General features: G+C 37.4%; 1 protein-coding gene across 1 annotated transcript in view; it reads right to left on the bottom strand.

Annotated features, from left to right (window-relative positions):
- Positions 1-18,640, bottom strand: part of WDFY3 (WD repeat and FYVE domain containing 3) — a 265,989-nt gene that overhangs the window by 54,201 nt on the left and 193,148 nt on the right. The window contains exons 36-43 of the mRNA XM_054727645.1: positions 14,986-15,085; positions 12,386-12,546; positions 11,127-11,356; positions 9,900-10,009; positions 8,368-8,550; positions 7,335-7,492; positions 5,933-6,010; positions 2,599-2,826 (exon numbers count right to left, since the gene is read on the bottom strand). Coding sequence (XP_054583620.1) covers positions 2,599-2,826; positions 5,933-6,010; positions 7,335-7,492; positions 8,368-8,550; positions 9,900-10,009; positions 11,127-11,356; positions 12,386-12,546; positions 14,986-15,085 — 1,248 coding nt within the window. The remainder of the gene's footprint in view (positions 1-2,598; positions 2,827-5,932; positions 6,011-7,334; positions 7,493-8,367; positions 8,551-9,899; positions 10,010-11,126; positions 11,357-12,385; positions 12,547-14,985; positions 15,086-18,640) is intronic.

Below are 18,640 nucleotides of genomic sequence, written 5' to 3'. Positions count from 1 at the left end.
CACAACATGTACCCCATCTGATTAAAAACTAAGTTCCATATGGTATATACCTTTTTCTGAGAGTGTCTGTTTAGATTTCACAGGCAGGTGAACTCCTTTGCTTAGGTAAAATGCTAATGATATTAAGGTTGTAAGTATAAACTCTAAATAGGTTATTTTGTTTTATCTGATATAGAAAAGTAAATATACTTCTGTAAAATAAATGACACTATTATAAAGAAGAAAAGGAATAGATAAAACACAAAATATTATGGTTATGTAACTCAAAAAGTACATGCCTCAGTGAAATAAAAATAGTGAGTAAGTCACATATTCAAGAGAGTATATTTACCTTACACAGGATGGAGCAAAAGTATGTTTACAGTTGTTCATATAGAAAATAATATAATAATAAATAATGATACAAAAATAAACTGTTTTCCGTACTCACAACTGTAAACCCACCCTGTATTTTAGTATTCTTGAATGGATTCCATTTAAATGAGTATTGATTCAATAAAAAGTATTTTATCAAATCAGGTTTAAATTCTTAATTATTTATTTTGGGGGTAAGATTAGGAATGAGAGAATGTATTGCTGGTTTGCTCTGACAAAAGTAGGTGCTAGTAAAAGGCTGCAAAAATACGGGTAGATTAACTTTCTTACACAATGCCCTGGTATTAGAAATTACGGCATATTAAGTTACACCTGTGCCAAATATGGAGTTCTTGGTAGAACTGAATAGCTTGGAAAACAATAGACCTTGGGGAGCTATCTTGATAAATTTTAAGTAACTATATATTAGCAGGTCTACAACCTACATTCTAAGTAGCTTCAGGACAGAGGTGGAACCCATGAGTACAAGTATATGAAACCAGGGATTTGCCAGAAGAAAAAAAAAAAAAAAAGGAGGATTGGAACAATACAAATTGCCTCCCATTATATGATCTGAACTATTTATTAAAAGACCAATATTCCAAGTCTCCTTTATAAATCTTAGTTTTAAAGTGAAGTTTTTAATAAAATACAATAAAACCTCTACACTGGGCAAGCAGTTGGACTTTATAAGTTCTCAGGTCCTAAAATCCTATTAACCAAATACCTCAGAACAAACCCAATATGTTTGTCAGTGGATGATTCTTTGTAGTGATATGACTTTCTAATTGGATATGAGTTTCAATAGATTTATTTAGAGCACTTAATTTTAGAGGCAGCTAAAATATAGGGTGAGACAAAATATGAAATACATCCCCTAGTAACCTACCTATCCAGAGATAAATTAAGCATAAGGTGGTCAGATTCTTGGGGCAGGAGAGAATCTTAAAATATGCTTTTACAGACAATCTTTTTAAAGTCAAAATAACTCCTTTGAAAATTAAATGATAATAAAGGAAGACATGAAAATCTTACTCATTAATAAGGTATACTGATTTTTTTTTTTTAAATCATGAAACAATAGTCTAAAAGTCAGGGTTCTCTAGAGCTGCCCGTGCATCACCGTACCCACTCTGCACAGGCAGCTCCTGAGCCTGTGAAAAGTGGTTAGTCTGGACTGAGATGTGCTTTTAAGTATGAAATGTACATTGCATTTCGAAGACAAAGTACAAAACAGTAAAATTCCTCATAAATAATGTTTTTATAGCTGATTACACATTGACATAATAGTAGGAAACGGCATGAAATTATCTGTGAAAAACCTCTTTCAATTCCCAAAGCTGTGATCCTATGACAAAATTGCATTTCTAAGGAGGAAATCACTATTCATTTTGTAGGCAAGGAATTATTTTTAGACATTGAAGAGCTAAATTACTATTTATAAATGCTATGAGGACTTTCAGACTTAAATTCAGTGAATGTTATACTCCTGTGTTTTTTCTTCTTAAATTGGTAGTGACTTTACTGGGAAAGACTCTATTTTCCCAGACATAAGTACGCACTTCCCCAATCATTATCAGTTTAGACAAAATTTCTTTTAGTCTTGTGAAAAATCCTGAACAAAGGCTTTGGGAAGGGTAACTTGTCTGTATAAAAAGAAAGTTAAGGGCAAATGTTTGTTTTAAACCCATGGAGTTGATGATGAAGCTTCTTAACATGAATGGATTGTTCTTTGCTTCTCTTTACATTGCTTCAATGGGCATTGCTTAGTGCCAATACTCATTTTGTTATACTTAACACTCACTCATACAGGGTTTATTTTGTGCTGGACACTATTCTAAGTACTTTACAAATTTCAACTAACTTAATCCTTATAACAGCTGTTTGGGGTGAAACCATTATTTTCTCCATTTTAGGCATAAGGAAACAGAAACCCAAGCAGGTTTAATGACGGGTACTAAGTCACCCAGCAGTAGAGGGGCAGAGGCAGGCTGTAATCTAGGCAGTCTGGCTCCCGAGTTTGCGGTTGAAACCACTTCACTACAATGTCTCCCTGTCTCACTGTTGCAGCCTTTTATTCCACTGCCACCACCCTGACATTACCAATTTAATACAGCATACTGAATTTTCAAAGTCAGACATTTTACGTAATTGACCTAATAAGGAAAGATGCTTAAAAAAAAAAAAAAGAAAAGAAAAAAAGCTTCAAGGCACCATTACAAACATGTAATTCTGTGTACTCACCGCCACACTTGCCTCTTGTTCGGTGTCTGGCACGTAAGGGTAATGGTTATAAAACATATCATTTCGCACCATTTTCTTCCTCATTCTGCAGGGCCCTTCTGTCATCTCCAGCATCCATTTATCTAAATGGGAGCCTATGGGGGGACCCCACAACCCTCGCTCCCGCAGCAGTTCATACTCGATTTGGCACCACTCCTCAGTCACATACTTCAAGGCATTTTGCTGGCGCTGTGGGGAAGGAGTCCAGGTTGGTTTTTGAGCAAAAGTAAGAGTAACAATGAAAAATCTACAAATACCTTAAAAACAAGTTAATATCTGGAAACAAATATTGCCAACACACTAGATTACTGATAAGCTTTGTAACATTTCCAAAGATTTTAGGGAAAGAATATAAACATGCAGCTCTGATAGGGAACTTTACATTCACATAAAATGTTTTAACAGTAGATGGTTATAAATAACTTACTTATTTAATGATTCATTGAATATATGTATACAACCTAAGTCTAAGAACAAAGATCTCTTTATAGAACCAACAGTAAAACTTACTGAATGAATAATCATAAAGTTACATGAAATCATAGTAGCACTTATATGTTCAGGGGGTAGCAGAATTCCCTAAAATAACTAGTCTAGTGTTATGACCACAAAATATTAGCAGTTTAGCATTCAGCAATCGTTAATAGACTTCAAAACAGTTGCTTTGGAAATAAAATATTTAGGATAATCTGTAGAGTAATAATGAATTCACAAAGAAGCTTTCATTGAGTTTATTTTTTACTGACAATCACCAGCAACTGTAATAAAAAACCTTATTTTATGTGTTTAGAATTTCAAGAGACTTCTCAGAAACTTTGATGCATATTTTCACAATCTCCTGGGTAAGTCTGAATGACAGGGATCTGTATATTTTAATTTTTATTAGGAACAATGATTTGAATGTTGAATGTCATTATTGAATGTTAACAGGTTTCAGGTGTGATGATTTCAAATTTGTTAATTTTTTAATGCAGTTTGCCTATAGAAAATTCAAAATTTTGATCTTAAAACCAATAGCCACAGTAACTATTGGCAGGAATAATTAAAATAATCTAATGATGAACGCAGTTCAGCAACTTAGCCTTAAAATGGGTAGGAACAGAGTCCTTTCCCACTTAAGAAATGCAAAACACCATTCTACTTGCTCAGTGGAGAGGAGATTAAAAATGGCAACCGAGTAAGTGGATGCTGTATGGACACACTTCCAGGACCAAAGTGGAATTACAACTGAAATACAGAAAAACTTCCTGAATAATCAACGGAAGACTCGCTGGAGAGAACCCTGATACATGAGGACCGAAAATGGAGGCTGCATAGAGATTGGTAGGAGGGGCGGAGGCACGAAAGGGCTGGTCAGGTGCCCACAGTCGGCAACTGAAGTCTCAGAGAGATACCTCAGCTGTGGGGAGTTGCCACCGAGAACTCTGAGGTCTAATCCCTAAGCTGGGCCCCCCAGCAGAAAGCACCACAACTGAGAAGGGTACCCACATAACATCTGGCTGTGAAAAGCAGTGGGGTTGCTGTCTGCCAGGGAGAGACGGCTGGAAATTCAGGCACTCTCTTAAAGGACCAATGCACAAAATTCCCTGAGGAGCCACACACCTTGTGCTCCAGCAGAGGGAGGGCAGAGTGGACTGAAGCTGTGTGAGAAGAAGCCAGGATTGGGGACTCAGGCGTTAAAGCTCAGAAGGCAGACACCCCGGTTTCCTGTGCTGAGTCATTCCCTCATGCAGTGGAGGACATCTTTCCCACACACACATTTGGTATACAGGAGGACTTGCCTGAGGGGAACACAGTTGACCCCACCCTATTGGAAAACACCTTGCCCTGAGGCCACTTAAGAGACTAAAAATAACAATTAGCCTCCAGGCATAAGTAATTGCCCCACCCTGTTGAAAAAAACTCACCCCACACCCCAGGACAATTGCCTGGGTGCAATTCAAGTCAGAATCCTATCAGTCTGTAGGCAGAGGCAGTCTCTGGAGGGCTTTGAGTTTTTGCCTGACCTAATTAGTCAGAAACAGTATTTGACACTGTCCTGCATTAGAGATTGAGAGGTGTGGAGGATCTACCTAATAGTCACAAACCCAAAGAGGCAGCCAAAATGAGGAGACAAAGAAAAAAACTCCAAAGAACAAGCGAATTCTCCAGAAGAAGAGATAAACGAAGCAGAGATAAGAAATTTATCTGAAACAGAGTTCAGAGTAATGTGCTCAATAACATGAGAAAAGATATAGTAACTATGAAAACAGAAATAAAGAATGACATAGCACAAATAAAGAACACATTGGAAGGAATACATAGCATATTAGGGGAAGCTGAGGATTGAATCAGTGAATATGAAGACAGTGTTGAAAAAAATCAGAGAACCAAAAAGGGGGGGAAAAAAAACAATAAAAAAACAGGAGGACAGCTTAAGGGAGCTGTGGGACAACATGAAATGTAACAATATTAGAATAACAGGTGTGCCAGAGAGTCATAAAGGGAGGAAGGGATAGAGAATGTAACTGAAGAAATAATGGCAGAAAACTTCCCTAACCTGGTAAAGGAAAAACTCGCACAAGTTCAGGAGGCACAGAGAACCCCAAGCAAGAAGAACCCAAACAGGCCCACGCCCAGACACATCATAATTAAAATGCCAAAAATTAAAGACAAAGAGAAGATCTTAAAGGCAGCAAAAGAAAAGCAAACTGTTACCTACAAAGCAGTTCCCATAAGGCTGACACATGATTTCTCATCAGAAACCCTACAGGCCAGAAGGAAATGGCATGAAGTACTCAAGGTAATGGAAAGCAAGGATCTGAAACCAAGATTACTATATCCAGCAAGGCTATCATTCAAAATAGACGGTCAAATAAAGAGCTTCCTGGACAAAAAAAAAAAAAAGGCTAAAGAAGTTCCTCACCACCAAGCCAGCATTACACGAAATGCTAAAGGGACTGCTGTAATGAGAAGAAACAGAGAGAGAAACCTAGGCTACAGAATTAAAATAGAAATAAATACCTATCAATAATAACCCTTAAGTGTAAATAGGTTAAATGTTCTAATCAAAAGGCATAGGGTAGCTGAATGGATACAAAAACATGACCCAACTATATGCTGTCTACAAGAGACCCACCTCAGAACAAAAGACACACACAGGATGAGAGTGAAGTGATGGAAAAAAGAAAAAATAGCTAGAGTAGCAATACTCATATCCGACAAAACAGACTTCAAAATGAAGGCCATCGTAAGAGAAGACAAAGGTCACTACAGAAATGCAAAACATACCAAGATTGTGATTATGGACTCTTACCTCCTGATGTTCCTTATATTGTGTGTCTACTAAGTCTCGAACAACAGCAATATGTGTAAACATCCACTGAGAAATCTCCTGACAGTGGACAAAAAAAGAATTTAATATTTCATGTATTTCCTGGAAAAAATGAGTTAACTAGCCTTGAAATTAATGCTGAACAATTAGTTAAAATTCAGTTAAAGTCACCACTACACATAGTCTCAACAAGCTCTGAAAGATGATTTATGTGATGAAACTAATGGAGGAATGTGTGTTGAACACAAAAACCCTTCCCTGCCCCACCCAATGCCAATCAGGGAAGGCTTGCTGCTGAGCTTCTGGGAATGCTGTTGCTACCTTCAGGGATCACTTCAGCTGCAGAGAGCTGCCTGGGCACCCCATCCCCAATGACTGAGAGATTTGGGGGTCAGCCATTTCAGCTCAGTACCAGTCAACTCTGACAAGCTATTTTGGCCCCTGAAGGTCTACTTAGGTTGGCTGAGTATGTCACGGGACCTGCACTATAGCCTGGCATTTTCCTGTGACTAATCCTGCTTCCTTCTTTCATAGGTAATAACCACAAGGGAACCCCAATCAACATCACACACACTAAACTACTTCTCAGACTGTGCTTCCTGGGAACCCCAGCTGCCACTTGGAATGACGGATACACAGTTCCTTTCAGACCCTTTCCCACTGAGACTTGGGGATGGCAGAGAAAGTATGATGAGGAAGAAATTAATACTGGAAATAAGATGAGTTTTTTAAAAAAAACAGTCACAGGCATATATATATATATGATTTATTTTAAAAGGCCATTTTTGTTCTGCTATTACTTTAAAATATCAGTAACAAAATTATCAGAAGTTCATAAAATCATCCATAGTTTGATCATATATCAATATCTGAATCTCATCTTATGTCCAGTTATGAAATGGATGTAAACACACAGCACTCATAATGCAATTATATCACAATAAAACAAGAGACAGTACCGTAATCTAGAGTTCTCTTTTTTTTGACAAATGATTGCTATGTTTTTATTTTTTATTGCATATATTTTTATTCATTTCAGAGAGGAAGGGAGAGGGGAGAGAGAGAGAGAAACATCAATGATGACAGAGAATCATTGATCGGCTGCCTCCTACACAACCCTCACTGAAGCTCAAACCCGCAACCCGGGCATGTGCCTATGACCGGAATCGAACCCGGGACCCCAGTCCACAGGCCGATGCTCTATCCACTGAGCTAAACCGACCAGGGCTAGAGTTATATCTATCTCTCTTCTAGAGCAAAAATGTGGAAAAGTTCCATTTCAAGTCATGTGCGTGTACATGTTAAATGTGTTATATAAACCTCCACAATTAAACCCTGAAATATAAATTTCTAATCATATCATGAATTAAACCAAACAGTGTACCTGGGTGGAAAGGCTGTGTTTATTGAGACCACTCTCCTTCCGATTCCTTCTTGATCCTGTTAACTTGGAGAGACCGAAGCCGCTGCTTACGCGGGACAGCTTGGATTGAGAGGTGGGCACTAAAGCCTCTCCGCGACTGATGCATTTCTTTTCATGGGCTATGAAATTAAACTCAGGTTATCTTACAATTTCTCCATGTATGTATCAGTCTTACTTTCAATACTCTGGCATCATGGTGACAAACCACAATTCTGTAGTTATCGGAAGCAGTTTACACTACAGACACATTCTCTTAGGTATGCACTCTTTTTTATTGGTGATCTTGGATAAGGATAGTTGCTTGACAATTATTACACTGGTTGAATTTACCTTTCATTGAAACTTCACGCTCTGCAGTAATATGCAAATTTAATGAAATTGGTTTCTATGTTAATAACAATTCACAATTCTCTATCTAAAATCTTTGATGCTGGGTATACTTTGGAATTTAAAATGTTCTGAATTTTAAAAAGGTGATACAGTACACAAACTAAATTTCATTATATAACACTACCACAGGGTCTATGGTGGTAAACCATATTTTAACATATTAATATTTCTGTGCAAAATGTATAAATATTCATTCCAAGTAGAATAAATATAGGTTAGGTTTGCTACCAATGAACTTTGGGACCAAATTAATGAAAAAACCTTGGGTTTTCAGGAATTTTTGAACTTCAGAATTAAAGACAAGGAATTGTGGACTCATACCCATGATGGTGACCATACTAAAGCTATAAGCAATATATTATTTTCCAAACTCATAGAATCCTGATGTATAGCACACCTTAGATTTTTTAATCTGAGAAGAAAAGCCAAATCTCAGCATAATCTAGAATGATTATTCTAGAATTGGTTATACTGTATTGATTTTTATTTCTACTGCTGTCATAATATCCTTTCGGGAAAGTTTTAATTACGTATCTAAAGTACACCCATATTTAACACCCATGTGTAAATCTCCTGGTCACAGGATCTCTGCAGACTTTCTTACCCAAATGATTCTGCCAGCACTTCAAACCAGCTTCTTCAATGAGTGGCCTCGCTACGGCAATGTCCACGTGGCCCCTTTCATTCACAGGGAGAGTGACTTTGAAAAGCTCCTCTAAGGCTTGTTTCTTACTATGTATCAATTCAGTCCAAACTCTATTAACAGCTTTTATGAGAAGCTGTCGCCCTAGGAAATGAAAAAAAGAAACAGATAAAAAACAATATAAAATTAGTATTTTTCTTCATGAATTACATTTAAGAATTTCAACTATAGTCCTTATGGTAAAAAAAAAAAAAATGCTTTATATCCTATCCAGATCAGTAAAAAAGATTATTCAGATAACCAAAAATGTGGTTGGCTACTTGGAAAACATAAACAACAACAACAACAAAAAACACCACAAAAAAACCACACACAACTTTATGTTCATGTAAAAAACTACATTTTTATTTATAAAATTGGAGATCATATACATATTTCATTATCTAGCTTCTTCTAAATAAGAAAAAATCATATCCCTCATGAAAATTTTGAGATCTCAATATTTAAGGTAAGCTCAAAATTAAGTTGTTCTCAAATATTTTGCAAAAGAAAAGAATAAACAAAGATATTTTTAAGTGTTTACTATTAAATTGCCTCTTGCTCTGCATTCCTTAATAATGTGTCTAACTCTTGCTCTAGAACAGTCAATCTCAGCAAGTACCAGAATCACCTCGAGGTCTGCTGAATGCTGGTCAGAGTTTCTGACTCAGCAGATCTGAGTGAGGACAATCTGCTTTCTAGTAAGTTCCCTAATGATGGGGATGTTGTGAGTCTGAGAACCTTGCATTGAGAACCAATGTTCTTAACTGTCAGGTCCTTGAGGGGAATAGAGGAAGGGGTGAAAACAATCACTGGGCCCTCAGTTTCTGGGGGTTCAAGAACTTTTGGTGAAAAGAGAGAATAAGTTAATGCTTAAATGACTGAAAGACTGAGTGCTGGACTTCCGAAGGATAAAATCATATGCAAAACTACCACACCATATTGCTGGGGAGACAAACACTACTATAATGATCTAATTATTATTTTTTTCTTTTTTTTTTTACTAAACAATGTGGAAATAAATCAATCCACCCAAAGCCCTTCAGGCATAATACTTAACAAATTAACCGAGAAAACTAAATTAAAAATAGGGAGAGAACAGAAAGAGAAAAATGGTAGTACTGACAATCCATGCCAGGCAATATTTACCTCTATCGTTATATGTATGCCTAACTTTACCAACAAGCAGCTCTCTTTATGGTAAGTGCCAAGTTAGTATTTGCACTAGTAATTGTAAACTGAAATATCATTAAGACTCCCAATGTTACTAGAAAACATTAAGGTCTAGAAATATCAGTGGTTATGGTTTTCCCATCTTGGCATAAGGACATGCGCAGCTACCATGTCAGTGTATGCTGGTGGGCATATCAGTGTATTTACAGGTATGTCCCACTGGGAAACTGGTGTGTCAATTAATGAGTGGGAAGGAAAGGGAAAAAAACTGAGGTACTCACCTTCACTAATATCTTGGCTGTAACCACCATCTGGTTCAATGTCGGAGGGGATCATAATGTGCCAGGTAGTCATACGGGCTTCTGCTTCCAGTCCAAATCCATCCACGTTGCTGAAAAATGTGTCAGTTTAAACTATATGAAGGAAATGATTATAGCTAAAAAACTCCAATAACTAAGTAGTTTCTGCAGACACAAGTAAATGTTGGCTCTATTAACGCGATTACAAAGCTCCACGATTGACAGACCACACTCAGCAGATGCACAAAACAGAATGGCTAGTTTACAATAAAAATGCCATTTTAAGGGGTAGTCTCACAAATCCACTTGACTAAATGTAATTACACTAAACTACAGCATTGAGATGAACATCTTAACATTTAAGACACTTTTTGATGAACATTTTTACCTAAAAATTACAAAAAGTTCATTAAGAACATTCTCCTCATATGCCCATGCCCCTGCCCCCTCTCCAGTCTTAATCACAGCACTCTTTCCTCCAGCAGCAGTGAAGTACTTGCAGTTTCCCAAATGTGTCATGTTTTTTTCCCTCTGGGCAATCACCCAGATGGCTCTTCCTACATCCCTCTTTCTCGACCTCTTTGAAGGGTTAACCTCTTCCTCAACCAGGTTCAAGATGGAACTTAGCAGGTGTTTCTTCCAGGTGAGTGGCACCCAGTACACGCTTCCAAAGCACCTTGCTTCTAGCTTCTAGCACTCAGCACACCTGACTGGTCTTGCTTAGTTAGCTGTCCTCCCTCCTAGATTGCACGCTCCAAGGCCCTGCCACAGGGTCTTTCTTGCTCACATCCCAGTCTTTAATTCAATGCCTGGACCCAGCAGTCACTATAGAAATATCTGACAAAGCAATCAATGGAAAAATACTAATTTCACCCATTTACCATACACCATTGTATTTATTCACTGTATTCTTTTCTTTTTATTCCTCTCAACTTCCAACAATGTGTATTTTAATTACTTTGAAATAAATCTTTTTAAAATTATATACATAGGGTAATTAGTGAAAAATTTAAAGATATAGAAAGTTAAAAAAATACGCATTTCATTGAAAAAAAGCAACAGTTGACTTTTACCTTTTGCATTAAGTTTTAGATAAAACTGAGATTAAAGGAAAAAGAATTATTACTATCAATAAAAATAAAACAAAAGTTTTGGTGAAATAACATCAAAGACAAATTCAAGGTGGCAAACTGAACCTAAAGGAGTTACCTTCCAACATGCAGATTAATAAGGCAGTGAGCCAGACAGCTGATGAATTCTTGGTCATGGTTCCCAGGTCCCAGGATCAAGTTCCTGTTCACAGTCAGGACCCGGAGGGAATCAAGGAGAGCTACTTGCTGTGGAACAGTTTTGTGTGCCCGTGAGAACTGGTACAGGATCGTCCTATTGAGGCAGTGATAGACCGCATCCAGGGACAGTCCCTGGGATCTTCTCTTTGACTAAGGATATGAAAGATACTTTATTCAGTAAAATGGGCAAAAATAAAAGATCTGCTTATCATTCACATATGAACATTTACTACATTTATTATGTATCAGATGGCATGCTAAGTACTGGGTTGCAAAGTTAAAAAATATAAAGCTCTTGCTATTAATGGGGTTCAGAATCCAAGAGACACATAATGGAATTGAATGAGATGAGTGCTATGTAAAAATACCCCTGCCAAGAACATGAGGAAGTGCCATCCAAGTAGTCTCCTACCGCACAAGCTGTTAGGGTGAATGGTCTCTACACCAAACTACTAAGAAGAAAATTACCTAAAATTTTTAGTTAAAAACTTTTAATATTCTAGTATCATTCCCTCACTTGAGAACTTCTCTCTTTGGCTTAAATACAAATTTAGTTCTCAAGTAATTCTTAGATGACAAGAAAGAACCTATGCACCATATGCTAATAAAATATGATAACAGTATTTCCTACTTTCTACATAATGTTAAATAATAATCACTCATGCTAAACCAGGCAAATTTTCCTTAGGCAAAGGCACCACCAACACACGCCAAAATAACATCTTCAAAGGAACAACGACTACAGTGGATTTTGTAAAGATTCAATTACACGAAGAGAATAATCCTTTGATATCAACTCTTCATGCTCTGTTAGCCTTTACACACTGATGAATCATACTGTAAAAAACTTATCAAATTTATTAACTTAAATTATTTAAATTAAAAGGAAACTAGCTATCTGGGCAGCAAACAGCAACACCCGTGGGGAGACAACGAGAGCTCACAGCCTGAGAGAACCAGATAACCTCACAAGGGACACACTGGCACTGGATATGGGTAAGGGGGAAAAAGGGTTACAAGTCTACATTTTTTATTCACTTTTAATAAGCTGAGTTTTATGCTAAATGTTAACATTTATTATTGTATTAGTTACACTTATTTCCAACAATTTTGACACCTTAGGAAAAGTTTTTCAATTGGAAAACATGTATTCTACAAGTAATAGTGACAATGAATTACCTGTGCAATTAGTTGAATTATAAAATCTATAAGAAGTTTAGATTCTTTGTTGAACATGCCTTGCCAAAGTTTGTCCACCACACGTTGTGTGAAATAAAACACATTGTTCACCAATACCTGGTAGCTTCCTCCACTGGTAATAGGTAGAGATGCATCTTCCCCTAAATTCCAGCAGGAAAAAGATGTCTAAGAAAATTGGTATCTACCAGCATAAGACCAGATCCTTACACAGATCAGGTTAAGGCAAAATGAGCACATCTATGGAAATAAGACCAATAGCTCTTAGGCACTACTTTAAGAAAATGATGTTCATGGCTAGAAATCATGATAAATGTTGAAAGAACTTCTGCAGGATAAAAACGTAATAGATTGAGACTGTGAAGTCTCTTATTGCCTTTAGACAGTCTGTGATAAGCAAACTGTTCTTCAACTTAAACAGCCAGTGACAGATGATCTCTGTTTCAGAGAAAAGTCAACAGATTTTTAGCTGAAAACTAATAAAGGGTAAAATAAACCATTAAACAAAACTCTCAATTTTGGAGTAAATCTTTAATAGTGACGAAGCAATAAAGGCAGAAGTGAGGTTCAGAAGAATTGTGAAAAATAAAGTACAACCAGGGTGGTGGTGTCACCCCCTAATGACTGCCACAAGCACCGTCTCTCTTATAAAAGCTGCCCAGTGTCTGCTATGTGCATTCTGCTTCAACACTAATTCTCCCAGCTGCTCTTCATCAGAGTTCCCCCCAAAGCCTGTCCTTTCTAGAAATTCTAGAGCCTCTGCCGACTGTGATTATTTCCACCCAACTCTAAATTACTCCATTATGCAAAACTCATTTTGTGTCTTGATGTAGTAAGATAGTACAACATAGACAGTATCACAAGTGATAAAAACAAAAGTCTGATTTTATACCATGCTTTGAGAGTTGCATGTTAAGTCAATACCAAAGATGTCTTGGCAAGTCACTTTGCAAAAATATGATAATTTAAGAACAGGGAGATTCTATGAATAATATTACCAGGAACACAAGTAGCAAATATACTAACTCATTACTTTTCCTTCACCTTTAAATTGGATCACTGTTTCACATATAAATGTTAGCTCCACTGTAAATGTATAAATTTTGTATTTTTATTGTAATTAGATAGACATACAGAAAATTACAACATTTTAATGTGTCTTGAATTTATGTCCTAGAAGCCATCCTAAAGAATAACATATACATACCTATCACCCAACAATTCCACTCATAGGTATATACTCAGCAGATATGTATAAATATTGTACATAGAGGGTACATGCAGCAAAAAGTAGGTTTACAGTTATTTGTATGGAAATAATACAATAAATAACAAATAATACAAGAATGAACTGTTTCGCATACTCACAACTGTAAACCTTTTATCTCACCCTGTATATGTGACCCATATGAACCAGAATGTTTATAGCAGCTTTATTTTTAATTGTCTCAAACTGAAAACTGACAAATGCCCATCAACAGTAAAGTGGATACATTTAGATATTCATCATCTGATGGAGTACTATATAGTAATGAACTCCTGCTACATCCAACCTGAATAAATCTCACATATACACTGTTGAATGTAAGAAACTAGACTAAAAAGAATACAGACTGTATGATTTCATTTATTTCGAGTTCAAAAGCAGAGAAAAGGAATCTGTTGTTTTAGAAGTTGGGACAATAATTTATTGAGTCATATCTGGGTCACGGTAGAAGGGGAGTTTTTGGAGTACTGGCAATGCATTTCTGAGATGTTTTATACAGGCGTATTGTCTGGGTGAGAATTCATGGAGTTCCACATTCATAAATATTACAATGAAAAAGTTAATGTAAAAGTACTGATATTCAAAAAAATATAGTAATTCATGTAATATATTAAAAAAATTTTTTTCTCTTTCCTTGTCCTCTTTCTGCCACCCCACGTGCACAGATGTGGACAACCACCGTAAGTACTTCCCTGCTGATGATCTTTATCCCAGATTCAAAGGAAAGAGCTGAGGGCCTTTTCCTCATTATAGAAAAAGTAGAGGCCCCGTGTACGAAATTTGTGCACTGGAGGGGGGGTGTCCCTCAGCCCAGCCTGAGCCCTCTTGCATTCCGGGACCCCTCTGGGGATATCTGCCTGCGGCTTAGGCCCGATCGCCCCCGGGACATCCCTCTCGCAGTCCAGGACACCTTGCTCCTTACTGCCTGCCTGCTTGCTGCTCCTTACCATTTGGCTCGCTGTTCCTTAGTGCTTTGGTGGAGGCGGGAGAGACTCCTGCCACCGCCAGGCTTCTGGCTGAGTGGTGCTCCCCCTGTGGGAGTGCACTGACCACCAGGGGGCAGCTCTTGAGTTGAGTGTCTAGCCCCTGGTGGTCAGTGCGCATCATAGCGACCAATCATTCCCTTCCGCCGATCATTCTGCATATTAGGGTTGTGTTATATAGGACACCAACAAGAGGGGGAAATGAACAGAAAAGAGGAAAGAGATGAATTTAGAAAGGAGATATACTTGGGGTATATAGAGAGAAGAAGAGTGATTATAGATACCTTTAAGAGTGATTATAGATACCTTGAAAATAAAACAGTATTTATTACCTAGTAACACATCAGCTGCAAGCAAATGGTCCATCACGCTATCCAAAATGTAAGTCTGAAATTCTTTTTGCTGAGTTCTTGTAGATCTTTCAGGGGAAGCCTAATCAAAACGAAGAATTAGAAACAGAACCAACTAAACAAAGATAAGGGCTCAACCATAATTACATTACTAAATGTATCAAAGAATTAAAATAATTTACTTGTAAATAATATAACTTGAGATTATATATATTCTTATACTTCTGACCACAGAATTTTAAAACATTGAAGCAAAGGTGAAACATCATCTTCTTTTCAATCAATTCCTCCAAAAATAGTATTCTAAACATCACAAATATTTAATAACTATCTGATAATCTATTCTTATACCTCACTTTCAAAAGATCTAGCAGTTTATTTTGAGATACAGATAAAAACATAAATCTACTCTGGATCATAATCAGCTCAAGGGATAAGTAGTAATGAGTAGGTTTTATCAATTCTTAACTAGACAAAGTTTTGAAGTCTGCAAAACAGAGGGACCATAGAACATAGAGAAGTAGCTTGATCAATCAACAATACTTATTTTTACTTGATTAAAAGTACTTGTTTGTATTCTACAGGATTTATGGCGGGCTCAAACATCAATGGGCATTTAATCCTGTTTTCCTCTCACTGAAGTTGTTACATGAGTGATCGTGACCAGAATTTACACTTGTTATTGGCTCTAAGTGCCGAGTTCAAATGTTCTTGCTGAGATTTATAGCAGCCCAATTTTTAAAGGACTTAAGATGCTATGAATGTATGCATAATTGTCTCAAAGGCACCTGTTGGTTTTTAAATAATTAATTGGACTATTATTATATACCAAACACAGTGCTTTGTTTTATGTACCTTATCTCAATCTGTAAAATATCTTTTTGAAGTAGATACTATCATCCCCATTTTAGAGATAAGGTAATTGAGGTTTAGAAAGGTTAATTCATGTGGTGAAGTCACAAATAGGATTTTCTTTTTTTCTCTTCCTTTTAAAAAACACACATACCCAAGTCTTCATTTATTATTATTTTTGAAATATTTCTTATTTGATTTTGAGAGAGAGAAGGGAGAGGGAGAAACATTGATGTGAGAGCTTAATACAGATCGGCTGCCTCTTGCACATCCCCTAGTGGGGATTGAGCCTGCAACCCGGGCATGTGCCCTGACCAGGGAACAAACCGGCAACGCTTCAGTGCCTGGTTCAACGACCAACCAACTGGCCAGGGCTAACCTATTTTTTTGTTGCCAAAGTTCATGACCTCCCCTGTTGTGCCATACTCACTACCTCTACTAAAAATCTCCATTGTAAAGTTAACAAATGCACAAGAGCAATTCTGAACCTGGCTGGCCCAATAGACAACAGGATGAGTTCAGAGCAGAATGAAGACATGATAAGCACTGTGATCTGCTCCGGCCTCTGACTGTCAGATCTGTCTTCTTGTGAAAACAGTGAAGCCAGTCAACAACATCAGTCTGCAAAGAATCAAAGCCTTCTTTGAGAGGCCAGGGGATACTTCGAAGAAACTCCTGTGCACAGGCCAAACAGCCCGGGGATGTCCTCTGCCCACGGTGAGAGCACTGTGGCTCTGGGAGGAAGGCTCTTTGCTATTCTGCTGTCTCTGCAATGGGCTGAAGCCTTTAAAGAAGAGGGTTTGGAGCTTTTTCATTCTGACTGCAATATCCCCCCTGACTGTTCTCTGTTATTTTCTAGTGCCCTCTCTGCCCACCTTCCCACTTTCTTTTGGTTTGTTTATTGCCTGCCCTGCAGTCAGCCAGGGTGGGTTTCACTCCTATGAGTGGGGGTGAGAAGACAGCTGGAATAGAGTAGCAAGCTCTTCAGACTATAGAAAATTGCTTATAGTATCAGACAGGCACACACTCCAACTCAGCCCCCTTAGTTTATCATTCCTTCAGGAAACTGTATGCAAATACTTTGTGATCTGCTCTCATTCATTTTCCTTCTGCTACAGTCATGTGCAGCAAATCCATTTGACTCTCCAAAAGATGCCAGATGGTGACAGCAGAGGACAATGAGGAATGGAAGCTGGGAAAAGACTCACTGATACCTTGTACAAGCTAATTCAGGCCACCTGGTTGTGTAAGTCTCATATGCCAGGCCCTGTGTTATCAATATTAAATGTATTATCTTATTTCAATTCTCCCAGTAGCCCTCAGTGACAGGGTGAATTTTTATGCCATTTTAAAGATGGACAAACTATAAGGGGTGAAGAGAACTGAAGCTGGCCAAGGTCACACAGCTATAATCAGCACACATTTACGTTCTCAAAATAGTTTTTACTGGTTGATTTATGTTTCTTCCTTCCTCTCTTCCTTTCCTTCCTTTATTTATTTTTTGGTTAATCCTCACCTGAGAATTTTTCCCATTGATTTTTTAGAGAGAGTGAAAGGGAGGGGGAGAAACAGAGAGAGAAACATTGATGTGAGAGAGACATATCAATTGGTTGCCTCCTGCACACACCTCAACCAGGGATCGAGCCTACAACCAAGATACGTGCCCTTGACTGGAATTGAACCCAGGACCCTTTAGTCCACAGGCCTATGCTCTATCTACTGAGCCAAACAGACCTGGGTGATTTATGTATACTTAACTTGCATAACAATCATGTAGAGGAGACAGTATATAATATCCCCCAGAGAATGAATTTAGCTCAGTGAGATGAAAATACTTATATAATACACAGGTCAGCTTTCAAACCAGTTATCTTTCACTTCAGAACACCACAGTGCTTCCTTTGTATCTGGCCTCAGTACCACATTCAAGCCAGTATATGAATGGGTATCTTTTATTTATTTATTTTTAATTGATTTCAGAGAGGAAGGAAGAGGGAGAGAGAGATAGAAACATCAATGATGAGAGAGAATCATTGATTGGCTGCCTCCTGCATGGCCCCTACTTGGGATCAAGGCTGCAACCCAGGCATGTGCCCTTGACTGGAATCGAACCCAGGACCTTTCAGTCCGCAGGTGGACGCTCTAACCCTTGAGACAAATCAACTAGAGAGGAATCTTTTATTTTTATAGACTACTAATAAAGAAAATTTCACATACTTTTTTGTAGATATTCTAGTAAGCAAGTAAGTAAATACTCTAATGACAAAATTTCAATAATCATAAGACTGAAGATGGCCTGGCTCGAGTGTATCAGACTGAAAATCAGTCAGTTCAAACCCCTTCCTTCATGCAGGTAAATGATAAATACAGAATAAGAGAGTTCTCTTCTTGAATTTCTTCAGCGAGAAAGACTTTATAATCATAACTTTTGAAATCATAAGCTTGTAATTTATTTTTTTACACCATAAGAAGACCCAAAGTGAATACTATTTTCACTAAATATTTTTGTATGTATATTCTATATGGGTGTTTTAGATTTGAATTTCCTCAAAACATTAAGTTTAACTTTTAAAAGCAAATTTGTACCTCTCTTATTATCTGGTATCATATCTTGCTGTTTTGGAACTGCTAAGGATGTTGTTATAGTTAAATGTCAACAATTTATAAAGAACATACCAAGGCACTGTGAATTTTGTGAGAAACAGGACACATGAAAGTTGGTCCCTAGCTTTAAGGAATTTACAGTCTATCTGGGAGTGTCCATCTTGACAGTCTTCTTCTCCCT

This window comes from Eptesicus fuscus, chromosome 2 (assembly GCF_027574615.1).
Source record: "Eptesicus fuscus isolate TK198812 chromosome 2, DD_ASM_mEF_20220401, whole genome shotgun sequence".
Classification (NCBI taxonomy): domain Eukaryota; kingdom Metazoa; phylum Chordata; class Mammalia; order Chiroptera; family Vespertilionidae; genus Eptesicus; species Eptesicus fuscus.
The sequence above is the reverse complement of the archived record's forward strand: the minus strand, read 5'-3'. Positions and strand labels throughout refer to the sequence as shown.